A 27652-nucleotide genomic window follows, 5' to 3' on the forward strand; every position below is an offset into this window, starting at 1 on the left:
ATCCCAGGACCCTGACATCATGACCTGAGCCGACGTCAGACGCTTAACCCACTGAGCCACCCACGTGTCCCTATATAATCGATTTTTAAATGGCACTATCCTCTTTCTTCTTGCCGATAGCATACACTTCATATATAAATACATAATAGAAAGAGAAGGCAGGGTGCCTGGCTGGCTCCATTGGGAGAGTGTGTCACTCTCGATCTCAGGGTTGTGAGTTCGAGCTCCACGTTGGGTATAGAGATTACCTAAAAATAAAATCTTAAAAAAAAAAAAAAGAATAGCCAATACTCCAGGAGCATTGATTATGACAAAACTATTGAAATGGTATTTGTGCTACATCATTTAAAGAAAATGAATGAAGGTTGCCTCCTGGCGATTAGTACTTCATCTCTGCTAGTGGAGTATTCATAAAGACAAAGTAAGGAAATCATGGAAATTACTATAAATTAGGCTTCCTGCCATCCCTGCCGACCCCTGCCCAGTTAGCCCAGTGCTGAATACACGTCGGTGTAGAGAAAGCTACCAGAATCTGAAGAAAAAAAAATTTATTAAATGTCCTCTGTTTATGATTTTTTCCTAATCAATTAAAAGCTTTTAATCTATTAATTAATCTTGTCATTACCTTCCATAGTGCGCATTTCCTATTTCACTTGTGGTTTTTAAGATGTGCCGCAAATTGTAGAAATTAAATTTTAGTATGACTTAATACTAGAGGATTGGCCGGGCAAGAGGAGGAAGTTTGTGTTTACCTTATCAGCGTTTAAAATACCACGTTCCATAGTTAGGCATTGGTGGCTCAGCTTAGATGCCTAAGTTGCTACCATAAGCCCGGGCTGTAAGAGTCTTCGGCCTACATTTTTTTGTTCCTCCTCGGGGAGGAGGGCGGGGCTGAGGCAGCTCCCGGTATAAAAGCCTTCTTCCCTGGCAAGAAGGGAAGGCCGGCAGGATCTTTCCAGGGAAAGCAAATCCTGCCTCACAAACCTCAACCGGTATGTTATCGACTTTTGCTTTTCGCGTCTCTATAAACGTTGCCGTTGTTGTAACTTGTAGAATAGAGGGTGAATAGAGTGTGGTTGGCAAGGACATCATTTAGCTTTTCTAGGAAGATTTGAAACCGAGACAAAAGGTGAAATTTCTCAAGGAGCCGTGGGGTTAAGCAAAATACTAGTTCACAGATCTTTAGGGTACTGTTTCGGATTTATTTAGAAGTGGAGCCTGTGCTAGGTTTTTGAATGATTTTAAAATACGATTACAGCTTTTATTTTCTGATTGACGGAGTCAGAAATGTCCTCAAATGAGCCTTATTAAAAGATTCACTGGCATCTTAACTCTGCAACTATCTAAAAGCGATCCTATGTTCTCAGACCTATCGAGGACATCACAAAACAGGTTTTTGTTTTTTGTTTTTTTAAATCAAGACTACAATGGAACCTAAATTAGCATCAAGAAAGATGTATTCAGACAGTCAAAAGTCTTTGATAAAGAAGAAAAGCATATTTGACTTACTTTTACATTTAGCTTCTGACACACGCTCACTGCTTGTATTCTTTAGAAGCAAAAGGGAACTACTGGGGGTTGGATAATTAGAGGTTTTATTTCTATTTAATTTTGAGGCCGCGATAGCCAATGCTGACTTCTTCAGAGTTAAGATTCTTAAGCAGAATACAAATACACTTACGGTTGGGGTTTCAGCTCCTCGGCTGTTTCGAGAGTGTGAGGAGCTTTCTTTCAAGGTTGTGACTTTTGATTTGTAATTATTTAAAATTTGGAACAAAGTTGGTGTCGCCCATTATTCATCTTGTCTTGCCTAAGAATTGATGTTATTGGTACCTGTGAAGACAACAGGATCCAGGCACTTAGGGACTCCCTGCCTTTCCTCTTATCCTGGGGGGGTGGGGGTGGGGAGGGCTCACAGCAAACAGCACCTTCCAGCTCATTTGCTGCAGGGACTCACTTCCTGTCTCTCACCTGTCCTCTTGGGGCGAGAGACACTGGGATCAAATGACTTTGGGGGCTCCCCTGGGGCTTTCACCATTGGGGTTTTACCTATCAATGCAAACTTCAAAAATGTGGCTGACAAAAATATGGCAATTAGAAAAGCAGGATAATTCCTGTAATGAAACAAATTCTCCAGGGTGAATGAGGCAGGGGAGGCTAGGAGTACATGGACCCTCGAGGGTCCATTGTCGCTCCTGTGTGCACCCCGGCAGGCTCAGGCCAGAATGGGAATTGAGAAGATTTCTCTGGATGGTGTCATTTCTATTTGGAGCTTCTGCAAGTGTCATACTCACCATTATAATGAATAATTGATGGGAGCAAAGAGTGGAGATGGCCGTGGTTTGGTAGGGCCCCTTGGAACGTTCTTTCAGAGCGTGAACCACACAATTCCTCTCCTTCAGTGTTTGGTGAGGAAAACTTCTCCCGTCTCCTTTACCATATGGAGACTTAAATATACGTCCTGCTTGGAAAGGACATCTCAGGACTGGTTTGACTGTGGTGAGAGGCAGGTAAGCCGTACTCTCGAAAATGTGCCCCATGCCATTCTTATATTCGGACAGTAACAGAGCAGATTGGTTTTTGGTTTTGGTTTTGTTTTTGCAACAGGCTCACAGGGTGTAAGAGTATTCCGTTGGGAATGGGTGATATCTAGATTATTTAAAATTGCTGATGAGCATCAGCAATAAAAAATAATATTAGGCCAACCTCTCCCCTGGCCAACAAAACCAGGTTTTGATTCCTTGATTTAAATTTTAATAGTGTACTAATACAATATAAATGACAATCTATCTCTTCCCAAAGAGGTATTAAAGTAGCACACAAGAGCTTAATGTTTAAGGACTAGGCTCTCAGACCAGCCTGTGTGAGTTTGAGTCTTGTATCCTCTACTGATCTGCTGTGTGACTTTGGGGAAGTTGTCTAACCTTTCTGTGACTCGGTTTCTTCATCTATTTAAGTGGGGAAATAATAAGGAAGACTGAGGGTTCATACATGCGAAGAGCTGAGCATAGCGCCTGGGACATAAGGGACATTACATAAGACATGACCATTATTCATTCCTGGGATTAGGGTGCCATTCACGGCACGATGACATGTGTTTCATGGACTTGCAGGATGAGCTGCATTGGCCATAAATTCAAGCTGTGACCACAGAAGCACACTAAGGCCAAACTGATATGATAGGGTCTCTGAAGCATCCCAGTTACATGCTCTGTGTTTTAAAAAGATCCAATTACAAGTTCTGAAGAGCCTGGGATTGCAGCCAGAGACAAGAGGGTCATGGGTACTGTTGGTGGGGTCCTGGGGGAGCCCAGTGGTTCTCTAAATGGGCCCAGTGGTTCTCCCGACCAGAAGCACCACCTAAACCTGGGAACTTGTTAGAGATGCAGAGTCTGTGGGCCACCTCAGAGCCGATGAGCACTTTTTGGGGGCCCAGCAAATTCAGTCTGTGCAGAGAACACGTGTCTCTCTGGGTAGGAAATCCGAGACGCCGTACCTTCTGATGTGTGTAGGAGTCAGTATCTTTGAGATCTTATTATGAACTTGTGAAAATGTGAAGAGCAATTCAAGTCCATTTTGGTTTTGATTTTTACTGAGGCCATCTCCATAGCGGGTACTAGGGCTCCATTAATTTCATCAGATCCATCAGCAATCTTTAAGAGCAAGGACCATAAATAAAAATAATTGAGAAATTGATAAAAATATGAAAGCAAAGATCATACACAGTTAAACAAATAAGTCCTAAGTCTGGCCAGACTCTCGGGTATCTGTACCCTGGGGCCCATCCCTTGGCCTACCCTGGAATCCCTTCTCTGGAGCTTTATGTTCGGGATGCACCCTCCACTTGCCTTCAGGACTTTAGAGGGAACAGGCATAGGTTGTAGGTGTAGGTGTCACCAGGTTCCACCTAGGATGACCCCCCACCATGGGGCCCAGGGTTCTTTTTACACGGGAATTATTTTCCTTTTAAATTATTATTTGGACACGATGGTATGTTCAGAGGAAGTTGGACAACGAACACCAAGGGGTCCCACATACGCTTCGCCCATTTCCCCCAATGGTGACACCACACGGAGCTCTAGCCTAACACCCGAACCAGAAAACTGACTTTGGCGTGATCCACAGACCTTACCGGGATTCCTCACCGGTTTCACATGTACTCATTTGTGAGTGTATGGTTTTACACACACACTTTTAGCAGGGGTACATTGTGTAACCGCCACCACCATCAAGCTTTGGAACGCTTCCATCACTGGGAAGATGCTCCTTTAGAGCCGCGCGCATCTCGCCTCACCCCCTCCCCTGATGCAGGTGTCCTGGTGGCTGCTGGGGGCGGGGACGCCTGGGTTTGGTCCTGCTTGCACCTGACCCTGACCGGTTCATGCCTTTGCATGGGGCCCAGCCAGGGTCGGGTGCAGTTAGCTTCTACCAACTCCTCATGTCACCAGCGTTACCCTCTCCTTGGACCCTCTGCGCTCCTCTTGCTACTCAGCAATGTTGTAGTCAGTCTCTTCAAAACTTTGGGCGCCCACCAAGGAAAAAGTAGAAATTTAAACTGCTAAGAAGTAGTACCACGTGATCCCCACGTATACCCTCCCCGACCCTGCCCCCTTTTTCCACAGCCGCTTGGTGGGTGCGGGTGGCCCCCTTCCCCACCCCAGATCCCACGTGTTCCTCTCTGCCCCCCACGCAGCTGAAGATACAATTCCTAGATCCAGTCTTTTCCCTCGGAGAAATGCAAATATGCTCCATCCTCTAGCTTGCAGGAGTTTGATGCCAGCCTTACTCCCCTCCCTCTTGTACCTCATTTTTTTTTTCCTGCTGTGCTGTTTGTATAATGGTGTGTTTATTCTTACCTTGAATAATTTCACCAGAACATCTCTAAGCCTATTAATTTTGCCCTGCGGGAGACCCAGTGTGTGTGTTTTTTGTTTTGTTTTGTTTTTTTGAATGGAACATCTGATGTTTTTCGTTGGCCCAGCGAAGAAGATGTATTCTGTTGACTTTTTGACTCTCAGGCCTGCTCTGTGTGGACCATTGTCTTCTTTTGAAAGGCCTGCCACTTACATGACGCATCTCTGGGTGCTCCCCGTGGCCCCACAGGTGATGGCTGCAGCAGGGAGTGGCACCGCTGCCCCGAGGAGCTGCATTTGTCGGGAGCAAAGCCTCATGACCTACTGGGTGGGTGCTTGTGCCATGGGCTGGTGTCCACTGAACACCTGAGCATGTTCTCTGGTTTGACATTGGGTCACTTGATGGTGCCTGAGTAGGGTGCCAGTTTCCTGCAGAAATAGGACTGGAGTAAATTCTGGAAGGCACTTCACTGGTGGGCCATGAGACTTCTTTTCTGAGCATCGCCCTTCTTCTCTCTCGGTCACAACGCATTATAGGACTGGGGACACAACGCTCTCCCCTGAGTCATCCGTACCCAGCATGGGCTGTAATCAGAGCACAGTAATAGGACAACAGCAAGCTTTCCAGGGCTGCAACGAAACAAAACAACCAAACTTGAGTCTGTGTAAAAAGATCCCATGGTCAAAGTGAAAATTTTAGGTCATTATCTGGTAAGAGTCAAAAAAAATATTAGCATTTAAGAATAAGGGGGAAAACCAAAGAAATGTTGGACAGAAAGAATAACAATGAGGCTGCTCTCCGGGTTTTCCTTTATAAGATCAAAAGTCTAAGAAGAGTGGAACAGGTCCTACGTGGGGGGAAAGTGTTGTCAAGTTGTCCACGTGCAGAAAAAGACATTCACATGAATAAAAAGCTCCTCACACACATGTCTTATGAGTCACTCCACTGAAATCATCCCCAGGGTCTTCCTCCTAATGCAGGCAGATGAGTCCAGGGTAGACAAGGCAGGTGTGAATAGACTCCCACTGGGCAGGGACACCAGGGACGCATGAAGAGGGTCGAAATCATAGACATAAAATTAATATGAAAATGAAAATTATTCTCATACATGAAATACAATCTAAAAAAAATAGCTTGATAATAACAAGGTAGGTCAAAATCCCAGATTACAATGACTGTCATGGGTGTGTGTGTGTGTGTGGGGGGGGGGTTGGGTAACAGTAGCTCAGAGAGTGACCCAAAGGCAGCGGGCAGATGAGCAAACTTGCCCCAGCGCCGACTTTGTGCCGTTAGAGTCAGGTTTGCTGTGGGCTCCGTCATTGCTTCCTCCAGCTACTCAGATCGCCTCCTTAGCGTTGCTGCTGAATCAGATACCTTAGGGGTCCTGCTTTGATTCTTACATGTGTGGGACCCAGAGAAAATCGAAAAATCTTAAGGCCGCTCTCGGTGCAATGTTTTATTCAAAAGATACTCAGGTCAGAGCAAGAGCGCTGGAAATGAATATGAATGCAAGGGCCCAGTGGTAGGTGGACTTCTGAGAAGGCCCGAACCCCCCTGATCCCTCTCTTGTCCTCCTGGTGCTCCTGCCCCTGTGTGGTCCCCTCCCCTGGAATGACGGGTGGGACCTAGCGACTTGCTTCTACCAATAGAATAAGGCAAAGGTGACTTGGGACATCACTTGTATGATTAGGTTACACAGCCCATGACTGCCTCGTGGCAGATTCTCTCTGTTGCCCTATCCGCTGGCAGGCTTTGACAAACCAGGTGCCACACTGGAGGCCCACGGAGCCAGAAACCACGGGGGGCCTCCCGCCACCAGCCAGCGAGGTCCTCAGGACCCGTGGAACTCGACCCTGCTGACAACCAGGTGAGCTTGAGAAGCAGGGCCTTGTCTAGTCCAACTTTGAAGATGAGACCTCAGCTCCGGCCAGTACCCGGACGGCAGAGATCCCCCCTCCACTGTACCCAGGTTCCTGACCCGCGGAAACTCTGAGGTCCAAGGACGTGTTGTTTTTGTAGTCACCTTCTGAGATGGAGAGAGAGAACTCATAGGGATGGTTGAACTCAGGAAAACATCCAGAAGATGCCATCCACCTATCTTGCCATGGCCGTACCATGCCCTTTGCCCTGGGCAGCCTGCGCGCCCGGCTCTCCTCACACACCCCTACCATCTCTCCCCTCTTCCTCTTGTTTCTCTGGGTCCCTTTGAATGTAAATCTATTCAGCTTCTCTAGGCTACTCCCCATTTTCACTCCACATGGGCGCCAGGAGTGAGCAGATGAAACACGTTTCCCTGGCGGGTGAGGCAAGGGGAGAAGGTGGCGATGCTCACGAGTCACTAGTCTTTTCGGCCACTTTGCTTTCTCGGCGACACCTTATTCACTCTTCTTATGAAGTCCCCACACTACTATTGCTAGTAAGGACAGGAGCACGGACGTTCATGTCACCCTGGCACTGTGCTGAGCTGCTGTGGGTTCGTCCTATATGATGCTCACCATCTACCGGGCGACACTGTGGGGCAGCCTCAAGCTTGGTCTTTCCTGAATCCAAGCCCTTGCTGTTGTTTTGTTTTTTTCTACCTATTTTTTTCAGCCTTCTTTCCCTCGAAGCTAGATTATATAAATAGATATTTCTCTGTGTGCTGATCCAAGTTCCTCTTGACATTGAATTGTTCATCATTAAAATGAGTATTTTGACAAGTCTTTTGGTTTTGCCTGAACTTTGGACTCTCTGGCCAGTGGTGTGATGTTTCCTGAACCTTCCTGATGTGTTCACCAACCCCGTGATTTTTGAGAAGAACAGCACAGTGAATTGAGTGTGTGCACTACAAGAAATCATCCTCTTCAAATAGGATATTAAACATTGTGAGATGCCCTTGCTGTCATTTTACTGGTGGATTATTTTTTTAAAAAATGTTTTAAATTTAAATTCAATTTCGTTAACATATAGTATATTATTAGTTTCAGAGGTAGAAGTCAGTGGTTCATCAGTTGCATATAACACAGTGCTCATCACATCACATGACCTCTCTAATGCCTGTCACCCAATTACCCCATCCCCCACCTCCTCTCTAGCGACCTCAGTTTGTTTCCTAGAGTTAAGAGTCTCTTATGGTTTGCCTCCCTCTCTGTTTTTATTTTATTTTGTTTTACTTCCCTTCCCCTATGTTCATCTGTTTGTTTCTTAAATTCCACATATAAGTGAAATTATATCATTTGTCTTTCTCTGACTAGCTTATTTCACTTAGCATGATACTCTCTAGCTCCAACTACATCATCGCAAATGGCAAGATTTCATTCTTTTTGATGGCTGAGTAATATTCTTATATATATATGTGTGTGTGTGTGTGTGTGTATACTAGATCTTCTTTACCTATTCACTTGCTGATGGACATCTGGGCTCTTTCCATAGTTTGGCCATTGTGGACATTAGGGTGCATGGGCCCCTTTGAATCACTATGTTTGTATCCTTTGGTTAAATCTTAGTAGTGCAATTGCTGGGTCATAGAGTAGCTCTATTTTCAACTTTTTGAGGAGCCTCCGTTTTTCAGAGCGGCTGCACCAGTTTGCATTCCCGCCAGCTTACTGGTGGAGTCTATCAGGGGAGGTCCATCCATGCTACAGGCTCTCATTTTCTTGACTGGCTTTTCCAACTTCTAGTTGAGAGTTCCATTCATTTAGAGAAATACACTCAGAGTTAAAGAGAAAATAAGGGGATGGTCCTAGACTTGAAACACATACTTTTAAGCATCATTACTCCAGTGACCTCCAAATGGGTGGAATGCCGGTGCCTCTTTCATGTGAATGCCAAATACTGCAAATCTGATCCACAGAGAGAAGTAGTATCCCAGTAGTAACTCTGGAGAGGCTTCAAGACCATAGATGGTGGTTATCGAATGCTGTATCATGTTACATTGTGTTGTTGTTTTGGAGTCATGCAATCTTATTTCCCAAGTTGTGTGTGAAACTCCAACTCTGTTGGGGTTGTCATGAATAAATCCATCACCTTAGGAGCTTGGTAAGCCATCTATAAACCTATTTTTCTTCAATGACAATAGTGGCGCTCTTATCCAATCCAAGAGACTAAGGCTCCAGACGTCCCCCATCTGCCTGTGCAGGTAGGAGATGGGAGCAGGTGTGCAGAGCAGAGTAGGGTAGATGTTTCAGGCTGCTCTTTGGCAGCAGAAACTTCCTCAGAGGCCACCTTCTAGGATCTTGGATGCATGAATATGATGAAGGCAGGACTGCTCCCACTGATGTGGGAAGGGGTCCCTGAGCCCCTCTCAGCAGGGAGGCCCTAAGGACCCTCTTTAAAAATTTTTTTTATTATATTTTAGGGTTTCTTTTTTTATTTGAGAGGGAGAGAGAAATAAAGAGAGAGAGAGAACGAGACAGAGAAAGAGAGAGAGAGAGAGAATGTGGAGGGGAGGAGCAGAGGGAGAGGATAGTAAGACTTTAGCAATCTCCCCACGATCCTGAGATTGTGACCTGAGCTGAAACTAAGAATTGTACGCTTAACTGACTAAGCCACCCAGGTGTCCCTCGAAGACCCCCTTTTATTTTATTTTATTTTTAAAATTTTTAATTTTAAAAAAATATTTATTTATTTATTTTTAGAGAGAGAGAGAGAGAGAGAGAGAGAGAATTCCAAGCAGGCTCCGCACACAGCCTGGGGCCCAATACAGGGCTCCATGTCATGACCCTGAGATCAGGACCTGAGGCAAAACCAAGAATCAGGTGCTCAACCAACTGAGCCACCCAGGTGCCCTCAAAGGCCCCCTTTTAAAACCACACTCTAGACTTGGCTGTTGTGTGAAGCCCCAACCACCTGTGTGCTGTCCCCGTTTCTTCTCTGGAGTCAGTCAGGCAGGCCAGGTAGGACCAAGGTGCTGGGGTAGGAACATCAATCAACCAGTTCCTTGTCCAGGAAGGATTTTGGATCATATGATGTGAGAGGGAAAGACAATCCAAGTTTCTCATCAGTATTTGTTATGTTATTGTTGGCTCTCTTTTCCTTTGATCTTCAATTGGTTATCTGTCTTTGATCAGTGACTGTAGGGGGGATCACTTCTGCACTCCTCCCTGCCCCATGAAGCCCTTCTGCCCCACGCTTTGTTATTCTTATAAGGGACACATCTGCCCTGTGCTTTTTTTTCCTTTTTTTTTCTTTTTTTTTTTTTTTGCCCTGTGCTTTTATCGCTCTCTGTCCTCTAGTTTTCTTCTCACAAGATTGAAATAAGACCCAACAAATCAGCTGTCGGACCTTCCTCCCATGTGCCTCTGTGGAGGGAAGGTCCACATGAGTTGTCTACACTGGTTGTCTACACAACCCCCATTGCTGAAATACCGTTGCCATCGTCACTAGTTATCTTCCCCTTGCCCAGCCTCTAGATGCTCAACTTATTTATCAAGTATACTTTCCAGATTACACAAGCGATGCATTTAATTTTGTTAAATGTAACAAAGTAAAAAAAAAAAAAAAAGAATTGAAAAAAAAAAGAATTACTCACCATCCCCCCCCCCCCCACGTTAGCATATAGTGGTTAGCATTTTGGTGTATTTACTCCTGGTGTATTGTCCTGGGTGCCTTCTACACATTATCCATGAGGCAGTTATCTTCCCTACAGCTGGAGCTGCCCCTCCTGTGGGCGGCTGAGCCACCTTTATAAGGAGCCAAGGGGGGAAAGACACACTCAAGTTTTGTAGCTCTAGTGCTTCACCCAAACCCCTGTCTGTGAAGCCTGAGCTCCTAACCACCAGGATTCCTCGCCTCTTGCTTTTTCTTTTTCTAGTTGCAACGAATCATAATGATTTCTCCATGCTGTAATGATTTCTCCCCTTAATGGCACCACCCTTTCACTTCTTTTGGGTGGAATGGTCTATTAATGGAAATTTAGGTTGTTTCCAAGTGTTCCTATTAGAAAGAACTCAGCAATGAACAGCTTTTCGATACAACTTTTTTTGTGTTTCTATTTCTTTTATCTAGGGTTTCCAAAGCCAGTTCACTTGGTCGTCAATATTTAAGTGCCTTGCTACATCATTGCCCAGCTGCTTTGCAGGCTGTAAAATGGTTTCCACCCCCACTCAGTTGTCTGGAAGTGTCTGCTTCATCACCTTCTCCCCAACATCAAACAATATTGTCTGAAAACACCTCCTCTTGGTCTCTCATTGTTGTTGGGCTTTTATGACAAGGGACGCTTGTCTGTTTTCACGTTCATTAGCAATCTGTGTTCCCTCTGAGGTGGATTTGGATTTTAGCCCTTTGCCTATTTTTTTCTTCTGGATTTTGTATTGTTTGGCCTGGTAATATGACTTCATTACCTTTCCTTAGCACTGAATGCATTGACTGGTTTCTCCTTGCTGTGATGTTCTTTTTTTTTTTCTTTAAAGATTTATTCATTCATTTGAGAGAGAGAGAGAGAGAGAGAGAGGAGGGTGGGGGAAGGGGCAGAGGGAATTTTAAGCAGACTTCCTGCTGAGTGCGGAGCCTGATGCAGGGCTCAATCCCAGGACCCAGGGATCATGACTTGAGCTGAAACCGAGTCTGACACCCAACTGACTGAGCCACCCAGAAGCCCCTACCTGATGTGGCTTTCACTCCGTCCTCCCTTCCTGGCTATGGTCCTATACAATTCACCCATTGTTTCCCGAGGTTCCTGGGGGAGGTAGGCTGTGGATCTTCTCTTTTCACTCTCCAGGCCCTCCCCTGTGGCCTCTTCTGACCTTTGCCCATGGCCTTCGTTCCTATATCCCTTCTCCCAATGCCCCATCTCCTCTGTCATACGCGCTGTTAACTCCTGGTGGTGTTCAGATGGCGGATGCTCACCTGGAGCACCTGTTAGGTAAGACGTCCTACAGAAGGCCCAAACTCCTAATCAGTCAACCTGAATATCAACTGGCCTCAGAAAAGCAGTTGGAAACGAATACCTCATCTAGGCGCTTGACACGTCAGAACAGGGCAGCTGACTGCACATCTCACGTGACTTGCCCGTTTATATGATTAAAAAGCAAAAATACACCTGTTCCCATTGCAATGAAACAAAGCAGTTTCTCATTGTGAGGCAAATGAAATCACTTCCTGACCGTTGGGGCCCTACTTAGAAGCAATTTGCTGTATGGGGATCAGAGTAAGATACCTTGCAGGATTGATCTGTGGTTTTACAATAATGTATGTAAAGTACCAATTAATACTCTGAGCCTCTCTGTGAAATGTCTGGGGAGAGAAGTAAAGAAGCACTCATTGTTTTAAACAGCCTGTACCAGCTGTTCTGAGTGGGTTTCAAAGAAGCGTCCAGTCTCTGTGGGGGTGGGAGAGTTTTGAGGCTGCCCGAGGCCGGGCGGGCAGTGTAGACGGATAAATCAGGGCTCCTGGGCTGGGGGTCAGGAACGTGTCGGTGAGCAAGGTCTGGGCCTTTCCACATGCTATGCGGAAGCAATTTGAAAGCTGGAGGAGGATTTAGGGTTTGGGAGGGGGTGCTATTTATTTTTTAAAATTACTCACTCAGTAAGTATTTGTATAGATCTACTCTGTGCACCTCGCCAGGCCTGGGAAGATGGTGCTGAACAAGATAGAGCTGGTCCAGAAGCCAAACCGATCATTAAACAAACAGGGCTCTGGCGGCTGGGTGGAGAGTGGAGGTCCACAGGACCAGTCACCGAGACGTGCCCCCGCCTGGGGTGTCACAGAGCACCCCCTGCTCCATAGAGAAGTGGTGAAAACATGAGGTCCAGAGGGTGGGCATCTGGGGAAGAGAGTTCCAAACAGAGGGTGGGACCCTGGGGACAGCTGGGGGCCACTGGAGAGACGGGCTCTTGGATGTGGCGTACTGCAGCACTGTCACAGGTAGCTGGCGGAGCTTGGCACCAGAAGAGGAGACCCAGGGAGACCGGGAAAGATGATGTTTTTGTTCTAGAAACGTCGTGTTTACTGTGTCTGCCAGTCGATGCAGGGATGGGGACAGAGTAGCCACTGGTGGTTTTCGTCTGACGCCTGTGCTATGGGTCTGAGGGTGCCCCTGCAGGTTGGGATGGAGGGTCTGAGCGTGGGGAGAGCAGGACCAGCCCTGGAAGTCTCCCCGTGGGGGCCGAGGCTTCTGCATCGTCCACACCCAGGGTTAACAGCCTCCTGCTAGGCCTGAGAGGGAATTGCTGGGTGTCCCTGGGGCCCAAATGTTGGCTCTGAGTTTCATGGTGACCTGGACACCCAGGCTCTGGAGCCCTGTCACCATGGGGTGGACCAGAGCCAGGATTCTTCTCAGAGTATGTCCCTTCCTCTAGGTGACAAAAGCCATTATTAGGGTTTGTTCTTTACGTTCCCTTTACTCCAGATCCCTTAAACTGGAAGGAGCTATTGGGAACCTCTAGCATGGTGGTCTGAGAGGCAGGAACCCGCCTGGGAGGGGGACACCTGGAGGGCCCGGTGCCGGTGCTGTTGGCTCAGGGAGGTCCTGGAGGATGAGAGGGGATGAGGCCAGAAGAGCAGGGCAGGGGTGCAGTTACTGGTGGGGGTGGGGGCTCTGGGGTGGAGCAGGAGACAAGGCTTTTAAAAAATTTTTTTAAAAAAATTTGTTTTTATTGAAGTTCGATTTGCCAACATACAGTCTAACCCCCCAGTGCTCATCCTATCAAATGCCCTCCTCAGTGCCCATCACCCAGTCACCCCAGGCCCCCATCCACCTCCCCTTCCACAACCCTTTGAGTTTCCCAGAGTTAGTAATCTCTCATGGTTTGTCTCCCTCTCTAATTTTTCCCACTCAGTTCCCCTCCTTTCCCCTATAATCCCTTTCACTACTTCTTATATTCCCCGTATGAGTGAGACCATAGGACGAGACAAGCCCTCTAACTCTTTGCGACTCAAACTAACCACCAGCCCCCCCACCCCACCCCTCCGCGTTCTCCACAGGAGAGATGTCCTTCGAGGGGGCCAGGCTCAGCATGAGGAACAGAAGGAACGGCACGCTGGACAGCACCCGGACCCTGTACTCCAGCACGTCTCGGAGCACCGACGTGTCCTACAGCGAAAGCGTGAGTCTGGGGCGGCGCTGCCAGAGAGCATCGCTCTGGCCCTTATGTCACTTGGGGGAACCCACGCTGCTTCTTGAAAGAGATCGTACCTCACCGTGGTGGTGTGTCCTGCGGTTGTCCTGGGCAAGGGTGGAAGCTTCCTCTCCTCTGTGTTCTTCTTCCAGCCGCCTTATTTTAAACGGTTTTATTTAACACATGGTGACATGATGCACTGGTTGGCTGGCCCTCCCGAAATTCACGGTATCGCCCCGTCAACGCTCATTCTACGGCTCGGTGCCTGGTGTGTCGCTGTGGGTCCCGTGGACTCAGCACCCTGCTCCCTGACTCTGCGGCTGGGTCTCGGTTCGGGTCCTCACATGTCCCTGCAGCCACAGCTTCTAGCCCTTCTCCTGGGCGTCCCTGTCTCCGGTTCCAAGCCAGCACCCACGCTGCCCAGTGGATGTGGGGACATGCCCGTCGTGCTTCCTGGGTGCCAGCAGGGGCCTCTTCCTTCCTGGGTGCCGGCAGGGCCTTTTCCTTCCTGGGTGCTGGCAGGGGCCTCTTCCTTCCTGGGTGCCAGCAGAGCCTTTTCCTTCCTGGGTGCCGGCAGAGCCTTTTCCTTGCTGGGTGCTGGCAGGGGCCTCTTCCTTCCTGGGTGCTGGCAGGGGCCTCTTCCTTCCTGGGTGCCGGCAGAGCCTTTTCCTTGCTGGGTGCTGGCAGGGGCCTCTTCCTTCCTGGGTGCTGGCAGGGGCCTTTTCCTTCCTGGGTGCCGGCAGGGCCTCTGCCTTCCATGGCACCGCCTCCCCATCCCTGTCCCTGCCGGGCCGCTTGGGCAGGTCCCACTGGCTTCGTGCCCACCCTGCGGGCAGACCCAATATGCTCGCTTGTCAGGAAATGAAGCCAGATTCCAGCCTGCTACCGAGGGCCTCCGGGCTGCGGTGTCGGAAGTCAGGATGGTGGCCCGCCACAGGCACGAGGACGGAGAGGGGATTGGGAGGGGTGCTTCTGGGGTGCTGGGCACAGCCGTGTTTAGGTCGGGCTGGAGGTTACATGGGGCTGGCTTTGTCATCTACCAGTGAACTCTAAGAAAACAAACAAGGGGGCCAAACACGGCCTCCCACATTGCCTATTTAAGGCAGCGCTGCTCTCAGGTGCTGCTCCTGCCCTCATCCATCCACACAGAGCGCCTCTATATATATATATATAAAGATTTTATTTATTTATTCATGAGAGACACACAGAGAGAGGCAGAGACACAGGCAGAGGGAGAAGCAGGCTCTTCAAAGGGGAGCCCGACGAGGGACTTGATCCTGGGTCTCCAGGATCACGCCCTGGGCCGAAGGCAGATGCTCAACCACTGAGCCACCCAGGGATCCCACCTCCTTAGATTTGACACCTGGTCTCACCTTAGCCCTGGTCCTGCAAGAAACAAATGATGGGCAAAGACAGTGGGGGTCTCTCCTCCAGCCTCAGGCAGTGAGAGACCTCAGGGAAGGCAGGAAAGGCAATTTCCCACCTCGTTCTTGGACTTGGGCTTTGGTGCCTCTGGGAGACAGACAAAGCCCGACTCTTTCTTGTGCCACACTCCGCGGCTCCCAAAGGATTTCTGGATGGATTTCCCACTCATGCCCTCTGAAGTGCTGGCAGGCCTCTGGGTAGGGCTTCGGAGACCACCCAAGGATGCCCCAGTTTCTGGGGGCAGGGCCCTGTTTGCATCCCTCCTCCCTAGGACACACGCCCCTGCAAAGTGCATTTCCAGAGGGAATTTTTAGCAACAAAGCAGTGTTGACACCACCGCTCACCCACGATCACTGATTTCACAGGCTTATACACCTGTTGAGTTTTCTTCATTTGGTGAAATAGATTTAACGTCAGCTAAGAGGTTAGAAAATATTACGAGGGACAAGGAGCATCATAGGCTTTTAAAATTCCTGTGTTCAGGTAAGTGTAAGAATTACTGTTGCATCCCACACTTTTCTTGTCTGTGGAAGAGAATGTACAAGTGCAAATTTCCAGCCTCAGGAAGAGGAATAAAACGGACACTCTGGTACCCACCACCAGCTTAGGAACAGAATATTACCAGGACTCCAGACGGCCCGTCTTGCCCCAGGTGTCATCCCCTCCCTCCTGCCCCTCCCAAGGTGACCGCGAGCCTGCATTTTGTTTTACCCATTCCTTGCTTTTAGTTATAAGTTTATTATTTGAATATATTTGAATATTCAAATACGAATATGTGTGTGTATATATATATATATATATATATATATATCCCTAAACAATATATTCTTTACTTTTATCTGGTTTTGATATGTATGGAATTCTACAAGTATCCTTTTGGGAGTTTGTTTTTTTGTGGATTTTTTTTGGTGTTATTGTTCATCATTATGTTTTTGAGATTGGTCCACACTGATTGCTGTAGCAACTGCTGGTCTGCTTCACTGCTGTTTAGCGCTAGGTCAGGTGCACATCTGTCCAGCCTAAAGGGAACTTTTGGGTTTTTGGGCTTTGCTGTTAGGAGCAATGCCACGCGGACATTTTTGGATATGTGATCTGGGGGTTCTCTGGGAAACATTTTTAGGAGGAAGCCAGGTGGATGAAGGTAGACATGTCTCCCTCAGGGGGCCTGGGTTTAAGACACAGGATTTATGGGATAACTTTTGTCCAAAGAGCCAGGAAGAGGAGGCATCGCTGTTTCTCTGATGTCTCAGAATGAAGGGGTGCGGGTAGCAGGAGGCAGACTGCGGAGTGCACCATGGATTTTATTCTTCAAGACTGCTTGCCCTGTTTAGGGGCAGCTGGTGGCAGCTTCGCTGTCGGGGATAAGGAGTCAAGGCTAACTTTGATGCCAGTGGCCTAACTTGGGAGGCTAAACTTGCATGAAGTTGTTTGAGAACTCAATGACCTGAGGGAAGGGGGTTTGGAGTGCCAACCCCACCTCGCCGGGGCAACAATCCCTGTACGGCTGACAACCCATTGCCAGGCACTCTGAGCTTGTGCGCTGTTCATGGGACAAACCGACTTCTCTCTCCACAGGGGACAATTTTTAGGGGGATGACTTCACTGGCCACGGTAGACAGTTTTCCAGAGTGGTCATACCAGTTTACTTACCCACCCCGCGTGGGCGTGCGGCCCCACTACCTCACCCTTCATCCACATTTGGCATCAGCTGCCTTTTTGATTTTTCCAACCTGGTGGGTGTGTGATGGGAAGTCACACTGGTTTTCCTTCACACTTGCTTCATTACCGCTGAGGGTGAGCCTCTCTGCACACATTTATGGGTTATTTTTGTGTCTTTTTTTTTTTGTGTGTGTGTGTCTTCTTTTATTTGATGCATGCTCATGCCTTTTGTCATTTCCCCCTTAGATCATCTGGGCTATTGTTAATGATTTCCAGTCCTTTATATAGTCTATCTACCAGTCCTGGAGGAGTGTAGTTTTTTTTTTTTTTTCAACGTATTCTTCATCTCTTTCCAAATAGTTTGCTTTTCCATCTAAAGGGAAGCCTTTGGTGTATAGAAACTTGTGGTTGTTTATCAGAATGAGGTCCCGGATATGCCTTACCACCTTGTCCATGGGGGAGCAAACACAATCCTTGAAGGAGTCTTTGGAGTATGTTTTCTTTTGAAAAGCAAGTGTAAGGGGAAAGAATCTGCTTTGATCCATTATTTATGCTAAACTACCAACAAATGCTTACATTCCCTTGGTCGTCCTAGAGATGGAAAAACATAATTTGTATGTGTGTCATGACATTTATTACAAGATAACGCCAAGTTAACTTTCAGAAAAATTTGCATTTAGTTATAAACATTTAAATGTATGTCTCTTTTAAAAACTGTTGTGGTATTCTAAAAGCATGAACGGATGCTTGGTGCTATGACTATGCGGTAAATTCTGGAAACCTTTGAAGTAAGTGTAGATCGTATTTAGTGTTCGTTAATAACAGCAATGGGTGAAAATAAATTAGTCATATGCTGTCCAATGTTCTTTCTCCAAAGGACTTGGTGAATTTTATTCAAGCAAATTTTAAGAAACGAGAATGTGTCTTCTTCACCAAAGATTCCAAGGCCACGTAAGCAACTATTTTCCCTCTGTTTTTGCTTCCATGTTGGAAAATACATTATTAACAACCATTACAACAAACAAACAAATGTTCACTAGTTCATTATTAAAGTTGTTTTCTTCTTGCAATTCTCAGAAATGGTGTGTGAGGAAGAATTTGGCATGTAGCTTGGACTCGGTCCCTAGAGCTATTCCCTAGAGCGATACCATTTTGTCTTATATTTTTAGCTTTGGCAATAGTTGGTAGAGGCTCTAAGAGAAGCTGTCACCCCCTTTGGTGTTTGCTCCCATGAGCCTGGGAGCCCACCTGAGCAGCCATGGTGTTGAACGTTGTTGTGTTACAGTGGTCGGCAGAGGACCCCAAGCATGAGCGCATGTGGCAATCTGACTGGCTCCTCCATTAGGCTGTTGACTTGGGGCCTTCCCATTCAATCAGATGTTCATCTACTCTGAGTCATAAATGTTTTGGAGAATCAAGGCTGGGTTTCAAAAGCCATGGGGAGCAGCCACCAGCAGCTGTAAATGCAGGAGGTGTTCGATGAATGTTAGCTAATGAGCGAGTGAGTGACCAACTGCTGCTCTTTCTCATAGATGATGCTTCTGGACCCAACGAGATAATTTTAGTGCTACCCCCCTCTCATCCTGTCCCCTCTGTTGCCTGGGGCTGGGAGAAGAAAGAATCTAGCTATTAATTGGTTGGATAGTTGCTGCTGTAGTTTATAATTAAAGCACTGATCTTCTACTGAGCGGAGGCAGCCAACAGAGGAAGGATGTAAGAATAGGCAAGAGCAGGTGCTTTAGAATGAGCCCTGGATCCAACCTTGGCCCGGCTGCCTGCTTACTGCATGACCTTGAGCCATATTCTCTTTTCTGAACCAAATTCTCTGATGCTAAAGTGCTAGCAAAGTGTACCTCATGGGTTGTGGTAAGGATTCAATGCGGTAACACATAAAATACCTACCATCGTGCCTCAGAGCATAAAAGGCTCTTAATAAATGTGTTTTCATGCTTCGTGTGAATTAGAAAATGAACATCAGAAAAACTAAGAATCTCTATTTTGTCATTGGTGTAAACTTACTCATCATGAGTTATTTTGACAGTATAAACGTCATGAGTCAGCTCTTTATTACCTGAATGGTTTCAATGAAAGACTTTGCAGTTAGTCTATTTGTTTGACCAGTAGAAAATACAGTTTGGATTCATTCATTCACTCAATAAATATTTATTGGGCATCTACTATGTCATGGGGACTTATATACTTGAGTACTAATTCTATAATCCCCCTCTTCAAGGCAGTGCTCTTTCTTTTTCTTTTTTTCTTTTTTCTTTTTCTTTCTTTCTTTCTTTCTTTCTTTCTTTCTTTCTTTCTTTCTTTCTTTCTTCCTTCCTTCCTTCCTTCCTTCCTTCCTTCCTTCCTTTCTTCTTTCTTTCTTCTTTTTTTTTTTAAGATTTTATTTATTTGAGAGAAAGAGAGAGAGAAAGCATGAATGGGAGGAGGGGCAGAAGGAGAGGGAGAAGCAGACCCAGTCCTACGACCCCAAGATCATGACCTGAACTGAAGGCAGACGCTTAACTGACTGAGCCACCCAGGCACCCAAGGTAGCTGCTCTTATCATTTGACAGACAAAGCACATGGGTCCTAAGAGTTCAGTATTTACCCAAGGTCACATGGCCAGTGGGAGATGGATGAGGGACTGCACCCAGGTTTTCTGATTCTTAGCTTGGGTGTTCTGTTTATTCGATGCCCCACCCTTTCTAAGAATGACATTGCCTCAGGCACCTAAGCAATTTCTTAGGTGCAGAAGTCTAGTCTAGTTGGTTTAAGTGAAATGGGTAGTAATGGGAGCTTTTGGCTGAAAAGCACAACCAGAGCCAGGACTCAATGACACCAAGATTGTCTCTTTCCACCTGTTATTTTTGTTGTCCTCTGGGTGAGAAAGCTCTTCACAAATGGTGGCAAAGTGGTCTCCGTATTGGATATGTTATCAGCTTACCATTTTACCAGTGGGGGAAAGAGGGCCTCATTCAGCAAATCCACCAAAAATTCTGGACTGATATTCATAGTTCTTGGCCTGGCTTGGCCATATGTCCACCTCTAAACTTGTCCCTGAGGCTGGGCAATGGGATATGATATGTTGATTGACCAGGTTTGGGCATTGTATCCACATGAATCCCATGTGGAAAGAGAGGACTCCTCAAAGGAAAATCAAGGTGCTCCTTCTAACAGAACAGGAAATAGGATACAAGGTAGGGAAACCTATAGCTATCTACCTTAAAGTGCTTGATTACAGCTTGAGTCTGGCTCAAAACAAAGGGAGATGTGGGCAGCCCCCATCTTCACAGCACAAGCAAAGGACGGGAACACCTCAGGGTCTTCTGGTTCCTCTCTCAGAAGGGCACAAGATTGTAGACCAGGGTCGAGACTCTATACTCTTTGAAATTCCCCATATTTATTACTATCATTTCTCCATAAGTGGTAGGAATACTCTGTGTCTTCCAAATTACCCACTGGACAAGGAAATCAAATGAAGTGACTATTAATATTGATACCCCGAATTTGCTTGCTTGCCACACGAGCTGACATAGACAGTCAAAGTCTCCCTAGAGAATCCCTGGGATTGCTCGTGTGTGCTACACCCAGATTGCTCAAGTCTCTCTGCTCTACCCCTTGTGGATGTCTATTTCTTGAGCGGTCACTTGGGGCTGATGCCCAATCATTGCTCCTACTGGTGGGGGCCCTCTGAAACATTGCTGCCCAGCTTAGGGGCTGCATCCTGGCAATTCTGAGGCTATAAGCCCCTGATCTGGTTTTGCTCTCTTCAGTTTTTACTGCCTTGGCCATGCTGCATTGTAGGTAGAAATAGGGAGGATTCTACTTTCTCTATAGCTACTCTGTGCAGTGGGACTTTCTGCCAGGATGGAAATATTCTATATCTGCACTGTCTAATATGATAGTCACTAGCCACAGATAGGTATTGAGCATTTGAAATGTGGCAGGTACAATCAAGGAGTTGAAATTTTTTAAAAAAGATTTATTTATTTATTTATTTATTTATTTATTTATTTATTTATTTATGAGAGAGAGAGAGAGAGAGAGAGAGAGAGAGGCAGAGATACATGGAGCAGGCTCCATGTCGGGAGCCTGATGTGGGACTCGATCCTGGGACTCCAGGATCGCGCCCTGGGCCAAAGGTAGGTGCTAAACCACTGAGCCACCCAGGGATCCCCAAGCAGTTGAATTTATGTAATTTTAACTAATTTAAACATAAGATTATATTGCCACATGTGGCTAAAGGCTATCTTATTGACAGTGTAGCTCTATAGGGTTTGCACTTGATCTGGGAGGAAGAATTAGGGTCCTGATGTTCTTCTGTCTGTTCCATCTCTCTTTTCTGTCACCCTCATCCCTCCTGTAGGCATCTGCACTTCCTTCCTGGCCTCCTCTCCATTTGTAAATCAATTAATGCAAATTGGTGCTTAGAAGGCTACCAGCTTGCAAACCAAAATGGAGCCAAACAACTCTCTCAGCCAAGGTCCCCTAAAGAACATCCCTACCCTGAGAAGGGAACAGGACTTAAGAGTCTGTTTTCAGCTGTGGCAAGGACAGGTGGGGCACGGCTTTTCTCTCCCCCATCTTGCTATGAGCTTCGGTGGGTGTGGATAGACCCCAATGGGTAGCAAGATGCTAACAGCTAAAGAGAGGAGAGGAAGCCAATGAGGACCCTCGTGGGAAGGACTCTGAGACCACTGAGGAGCAGCCTTGGCTCAGGAAGTGCCCTGGGACTTAGTAAGAGAAAGGACTGAGGAGGTTGAAATCAATTCTAGTTGACTTGCTTTTCTTGGCCAGACTGTGTGATGCCCTGAGAACTGTTCAGAAAGGAGGCAAGATTGCTGCTGATGGTGAGATTTTGCATCCAGTTTTTACCTTGATGTTTATAGTCCTGGAAAATACTGAAAGTCTGACATGCATTTTGAACACAGATAATTTCCATACTCTATAGTAATTAAGACTTTGAGTTATAAGGACCTAAGCTAGCTTAACTTAAAAGGGTTGGTTTACTCTAAGGAAACAGTAATGCCACACAGAACCCAGGAAAAGGCTTGGTCTCAGTCCAGCCGCATAGAGGGGATTGGGGAGCAGGGACAGCCTCACTGGGGTCCACATCATGCATGTACTCTCCAGCAGAAACCCACACTGATGTATCATTCACAGCCTCATCCTTAGGAGGGTGTGCTGCATATGAGGATTCCTGCCATGATGTGTTTGTTCCTCATTACATATGGTCTTCATTGCATGGCTTTGGTGGTTACTCTGGGCTTCCAGCACTTCAAAAAGATCTCTGGGGGTGCCTGGGTGGCTCAGTTGTTTGGGTGTCTGCTTTTGGCTCAGGTTATGATCCTGGGGTCCTGGGATAGAGCCCTGCATCAGGTTCCCTGCTCAGTGGGGAGTCTGCTTCTCCCTCTGCCCCCTGTCCATGTGCACTCTCCAATCAATCAATCAATCAATCAATCAATCAATCTAAAAAAAAAATCTTTGTTAGCAGAGTAACTCATTTCATGTAACACAATTGAGGCCAGTTGCTTCCAGGTAGTAGGATCTTGGTCATAATTAGAATCTGTCTGCTTCTGGAGCAATCATAAAACCTCCTCCTCAAATAGTTTTGCTCCATTATATTTTTAGAAGCTGTCACAGAAAAGCATATACTGCTATTATCATTTTGTAAAATGAAAATGTGATCTACTACCACGGAGTATTTTTGGAATTAATCCTACATTTTGCCATTTGTCAAATAAGCTCATCAGTGACGAGGATCCTTGGGAATACAGCCTTTCCTGTGACAGCTATATAATAGCTATGTATGCTTAGGCTCACCTTCCAGAAGGTAAAAAAAAAAAAAAAAAAAAAAGTACTTACCTTGCAAAAATCACTGAGGAGTGATGAGGAGCCAAACTATTTACAGGAAGACTAATCAATGTGTTCATTCACTCATTTATGCCTTCATCATCTGGAGGATATTAGCTGAATGTCCTTATATGCCGGGAACAGAGAATATAAGATAAATAGAGTCCAGCTAGAAGCAAACCCTAACAGCATTTCTCAGCTTGTATACCTTTATTTGACCTAGCCTACCCAGGGAATCCTTGCTTCAGAGTCACCACATATAGTTGCCCAGGGTGTGCACTGCACAAGTGTGCTAGGGGCCACAGGCTTATGTCTGCCAGAGGGGGCATCTTTTCTAACACATTGGTGGTTAGGGTGACTACGTACTTTATTTTGAGGGAACACTGATGAACATGATAGAGGCTCTGACTCTACTAGAGCGTGGGCAGCAGATATAAACTGGGATTGTCCTGGGCAGATCAGGGCGTTTGGTTATTCCCTGGTGGTGGCTCTGTCTTGCTCCATTATCCCTTTGCTCTTGCAGAAGAGGGAGAGCTCTACCCTTCTGTCTTATTTCAGTGGTTAAACAGGTTTCTGCCTTTGCTGCTCTCTGGCCTCTTGGGACAGAACTCTGTTCTGCTTCTCCACTGCCCATGGCTCCCTGAATTCTCAGCACCTTCTGACTCTTGTCGGAAGCCTGATGGGAGAGAGAACCCAGGGGGCCAAGTGGGTGGGGCAGGCAGAAAGAAACCAGGAGAAGGGTGAACAGGGCCCCACTGGGGAGAGTTGCTTTGGCCACATTCACATTTTTGTTGTGGTTCTTGTTCATTTATTTGGAGACCGTGATGGTCAGGAGGCAACACAGCTCTGGATAGACGAGCCAGGGAGCCACAGCAGGTATTTTTAGATTTTTTTTTTTGAAACTGCATTTTTCTTCTTTTCTGTTGCCACCGCCTCTACTAGTCTTTGATTTGCACAGATGGCACAGCCTGAAAGTCACCCCATGGAGGCTGTGCCACAGTTTCCAACCTCTCAGGAGCCCCCAGGGGAGTGGGACTCTGCTGGGGTAAAGGAAGGGTTTGCTTGTTCTGCACTGCACCGCCCTGCCAGGCATCCTACTGACTGTTCCCAAGACGTCCCCCAAGCTGGAGACCAGGCCACCCACCCAGTTAATCCCTGGGTGCGGTGAGCTCAGGCCAGGCCTGCCTCAGAGCAGATTTTCTATCCTTTACCTCTTACTGCCTATCCTTCCATCCTCTTCTGACTTCACATATGCACACGTGTCATTTAACAAACACGTACATTTTAGTTCTGTTGCACTTTTCATGGGAAGAAATAGCGTTCACTTAACGCAGTTTGTTCTTGTCCAGCCCAAATGATTGAAAGTATCCCAAGCAGCTCACGTTTAGTATGGACAGGAGGGTCTCTCTAATCTCTGGATCACTTAGGGGCCCTGCCAGGGGACCCAGTGTCTCCAGTGAGTACCATCCCCAGGAATAAGGGCTCAACTCACCTCCAAAAAGCTTTACTGGCTGGGCACACAGACAGGGCTGGCATCCAGGGCTCCTGTGTGTTATGAACCATGCAGGAAGCTACATAAATGGTCTCCAGGTCTCTAAGCCTTCATCTCCTAATAACCTCAAGGCTACGTCCGCAGAGACAGACTCCATGAAGCTACTCCTATATCCCAGCTCTCAGTACAGAGCCAGCCTGTTGGTGGATGGACCATAGACAATAGGGAGAAAACTCCAAGATAGTTTCCAAATAATCAACTGAGATGATGAAGATAGTCTGAAAATAAGACTTTTTTTTTTTCTCACTTGAAAATTTTATTGGTCAGGGAGAAAGGAAGTCAGCCAGCCCCCCAGCTTCCCGCCCAGGGTTCCACAAGCTCTCACTGCTTCCTGTTGTCATTGATGGGGCAGTTCACGTGCTCGGGGGATGCCAGGAATGCCTTGAGCTTGGGTCTGGGCCTGAGGCGCGCCACATAGGCTGAGAGCAGGGGGAGGGAGTCCAGGCAGCTGGGGGCCAGGACCTGGTGAATCAGCAGCAAGTCCAGCAGGTTGTAGTCTGTGAAGGAGATCTGGTTGCCCACGGTGAAGGCCTGGCCCCCCTCATTCTGGGATAGCAGCGTTTCAAAAGGCTTCAGGTATGTGTGTGCCTTCACATACTCCTCCTTTCCTGCCTCGTAGTTAGTGTAGATGAGGAGGACGTATTTGCAGCGGAGATCCTCCACACCATCGTTCACTACATCCAGCAAGGCCACCTCCTGCTGGTCCTTCCTATAGAGCCCAAGGGAGTGGCCCAGGTGTCATAGGATGGCATTGAACTGGTACAGGGTGAGGTCTCCACCCCAGAACTTGGGGAGCTGCCCGTACAGACAGGAGGCCTTGAGTGAAACCTTCATCCAGGTCTCCATGGTCACCACCTCCTCCTTCCAGCTCTGGCCCTGGTCAGCCAGCAGCATGCTCATGGCCTCACAGCACCCTCAAACAGGGAAATAGATGATGGTGTAGGGTGGCATGGTTGCAGTGGGGGTGGCGGTGGCGGTGGCAGTAGCTGTGGCAGCGGTGGTGACAGCAGCAGTGCTCTGAAGATAAGGCTTGATCACTTTTTGTGTTTCTCGAAGCTAATAATGCATAGTTTATTCTAAAAATGTGATGAAACATTTAAGGAGGCTTAATGAAATCCGTTCCCTCCTGTCAATATCATCCGGCTCAGGGAAAATGTGTGCAAGTGTGGCTATGCCCAGAGCCAGCACATCGAAGGCACCCAGATCAACTCAAACGAGAAATGGAATTACAAGAAACACACCAAGGAATTTCCGACTGACGCCTTTGGGGATATTCAGTTTGAGACTCTGGGGAAGAAAGGGAAGGTAAGCAATGGTTTTCTACTTTAGCTGATTCATATACTAACACAACCTGGACTCATATGCTAATCCTGAGCTACCTTGAATTGTCTAATAGTACAGAGGCAAGAGAGATGGGTAGTCAATCCCAACACTATTGCAGAAAATGATAAAATAGTCAAAAAGCTGTGATTAGATTCTGTGCAGCTGAAAGACTTAGCTCATGCCCAGCTGCTACTCAGAGGCCTTTCCCTGAGCACGCTGTGGGCGTTTATGCTGCATCTGAGTTGACCCCCCCCCCCCCCCCCCCCCCGCTGCTACACAAGGCCCATGACCATTTTGGTGCATTGTCCCATTTAGTTTAGTGTATGGCACTCTTGGGAATGCATATGGCTCTGAATAAGGGGACACTCACATTTCAGGCTTGTCCACCGGGTGTTACAACAAGGTCTAAGGACTGGCAGGTGGTATCCTCAAATGTTCCTGGGTCTCTGTCTCCATGGCAGCCCATCCATAGGCAGCAGGAAGCCTGGGCCTTCACTTCTCACAACCCCAGGGCCTGTGTTTGCAGCCCTGGAACCTGGCTCACTGCTGTCCCTTCCCAGGGCCCCTGCCCCAGGATGCACCATCACCATCTCTTGCCTGCCCACAGCTTCCCCTACCTCGTTTTGTCCCCTGGTCCACAGTCAACGCTAGTGCTGGAGGACTCATCGACTCTGCTTCAAACACCTCACAGGTGCCCTACAGCCTTTAGGACACATTCCTGAGGCTAGGATAAATTCTCCAGCTGGCCCAGGAGGCCCATCGGTGGCACCCACATTGTAACCCCTCTGTCCCAGCCTACTGTTTTCCTCCCCTTCCCCGTGGGGACCCCCGTTGGCTGCTGGTCCGTGCGCCTCTCCCATTCCACAGGAGCAGGTGGCTGGGAGGACAGGTGCCGACCCCGACCCCAACACTTTCCCTCTTCCCCGCAGTATATCCGCCTGTCTTGTGACACGGATGCAGAGACCCTCTATGAGCTGCTGACCCAGCACTGGCACCTGAAAACGCCCAACCTGGTCATATCTGTCACCGGCGGCGCCAAGAACTTCGCCCTGAAGCCGAGGATGCGCAAGATCTTCAGCCGCCTCATCTACATCGCGCAGTCCAAAGGTGTGGGTGGTCCCTGTGGGGTGGGGATGCTGCGGGGCAGGGATGCTGCAGGGCAGGGATGCTGTGAGGGGGGGATGCTGCGCCATCCCTTAGTCCCTAGAGGCTGAGCCCCGTCGTCTTCGGACAGAGCCAAGTCCCCAGATGCAGTTCACGCGCAGAATCTAGACACTCCAGAAGTACACGATTAATCATGATTTATTTAAAAGCAAGGTCCTCAGATGAATGGACAGGCAAGAAGCTCTGGCAGGTGGTGGTGGTCATGGGGGTGTCATAAGGTAAAATCTGCATCATGATGCTTCCTTGTGGGCACCTTTGTGTCTTTGAATCTTGAATCATCCAAGGTTTTCATTGTGTTGTTTCTACATATAAAATTTTACCCAGAATAGTCTGGCCAATGGAAGAGGAAAATTTCATTTCTTTGCTGTTTAATTTTGAGATCTATGATGGGCTTTTGGAAATAGCAATGGTGTTTGGCAGGTTGTAAGCACCAGGTAAAAGTGTGTGATTGAGATCAAGACGAATAACTGTGGCTTTGTTACTTGAAATATTTGGCTTAGTACTGCCTTTCTTTGTAATTTTTTTGTTTTGAAAAATTCAAACCTGCAGCAGAATTGAATCATGTAATGCACATCTGTACGCTCTTCACCTCGAGCCCCAAATTATTAGCATTTTTCCACATGTGTCATATTGCTTTCCAGAAACAGGCCCCTGTTAGGATTTTTAAAGACTCATAAGAGAGTCTGTTGCAGGCATCATGACCCTTGGCCCCAAAGTATTTCAGCATGAATCTCTCAAGAACAGGGGTGTCCTCTCTTAGATAAGAGTTTTCTTTGAATGTCAAGAAGAAACCTGG

The 27652-nt window shown here is 47.3% G+C and overlaps 1 protein-coding gene and 1 pseudogene across 1 annotated transcript in view; one reads left to right on the forward strand and one right to left on the reverse strand.

Moving 5' to 3' along the window:
* Positions 1–879: 879 nt before the first annotated feature.
* TRPM8 (transient receptor potential cation channel subfamily M member 8) overlaps positions 880–27652 on the forward strand; it is a 94543-nt gene continuing 67770 nt past the window's right edge. The window contains exons 1-5 of the mRNA XM_077869315.1: positions 880–992; positions 13756–13877; positions 17851–17924; positions 25518–25674; positions 26622–26799. Coding sequence (XP_077725441.1) covers positions 13761–13877; positions 17851–17924; positions 25518–25674; positions 26622–26799 — 526 coding nt within the window. The 5' untranslated portion in view covers positions 880–992; positions 13756–13760. The remainder of the gene's footprint in view (positions 993–13755; positions 13878–17850; positions 17925–25517; positions 25675–26621; positions 26800–27652) is intronic.
* LOC144296548 (glutathione S-transferase P pseudogene) lies at positions 24651–25320 on the reverse strand (annotated as a pseudogene).

This window comes from Canis aureus, chromosome 24 (genome assembly GCF_053574225.1).
Source record: "Canis aureus isolate CA01 chromosome 24, VMU_Caureus_v.1.0, whole genome shotgun sequence".
Taxonomy (NCBI): domain Eukaryota; kingdom Metazoa; phylum Chordata; class Mammalia; order Carnivora; family Canidae; genus Canis; species Canis aureus.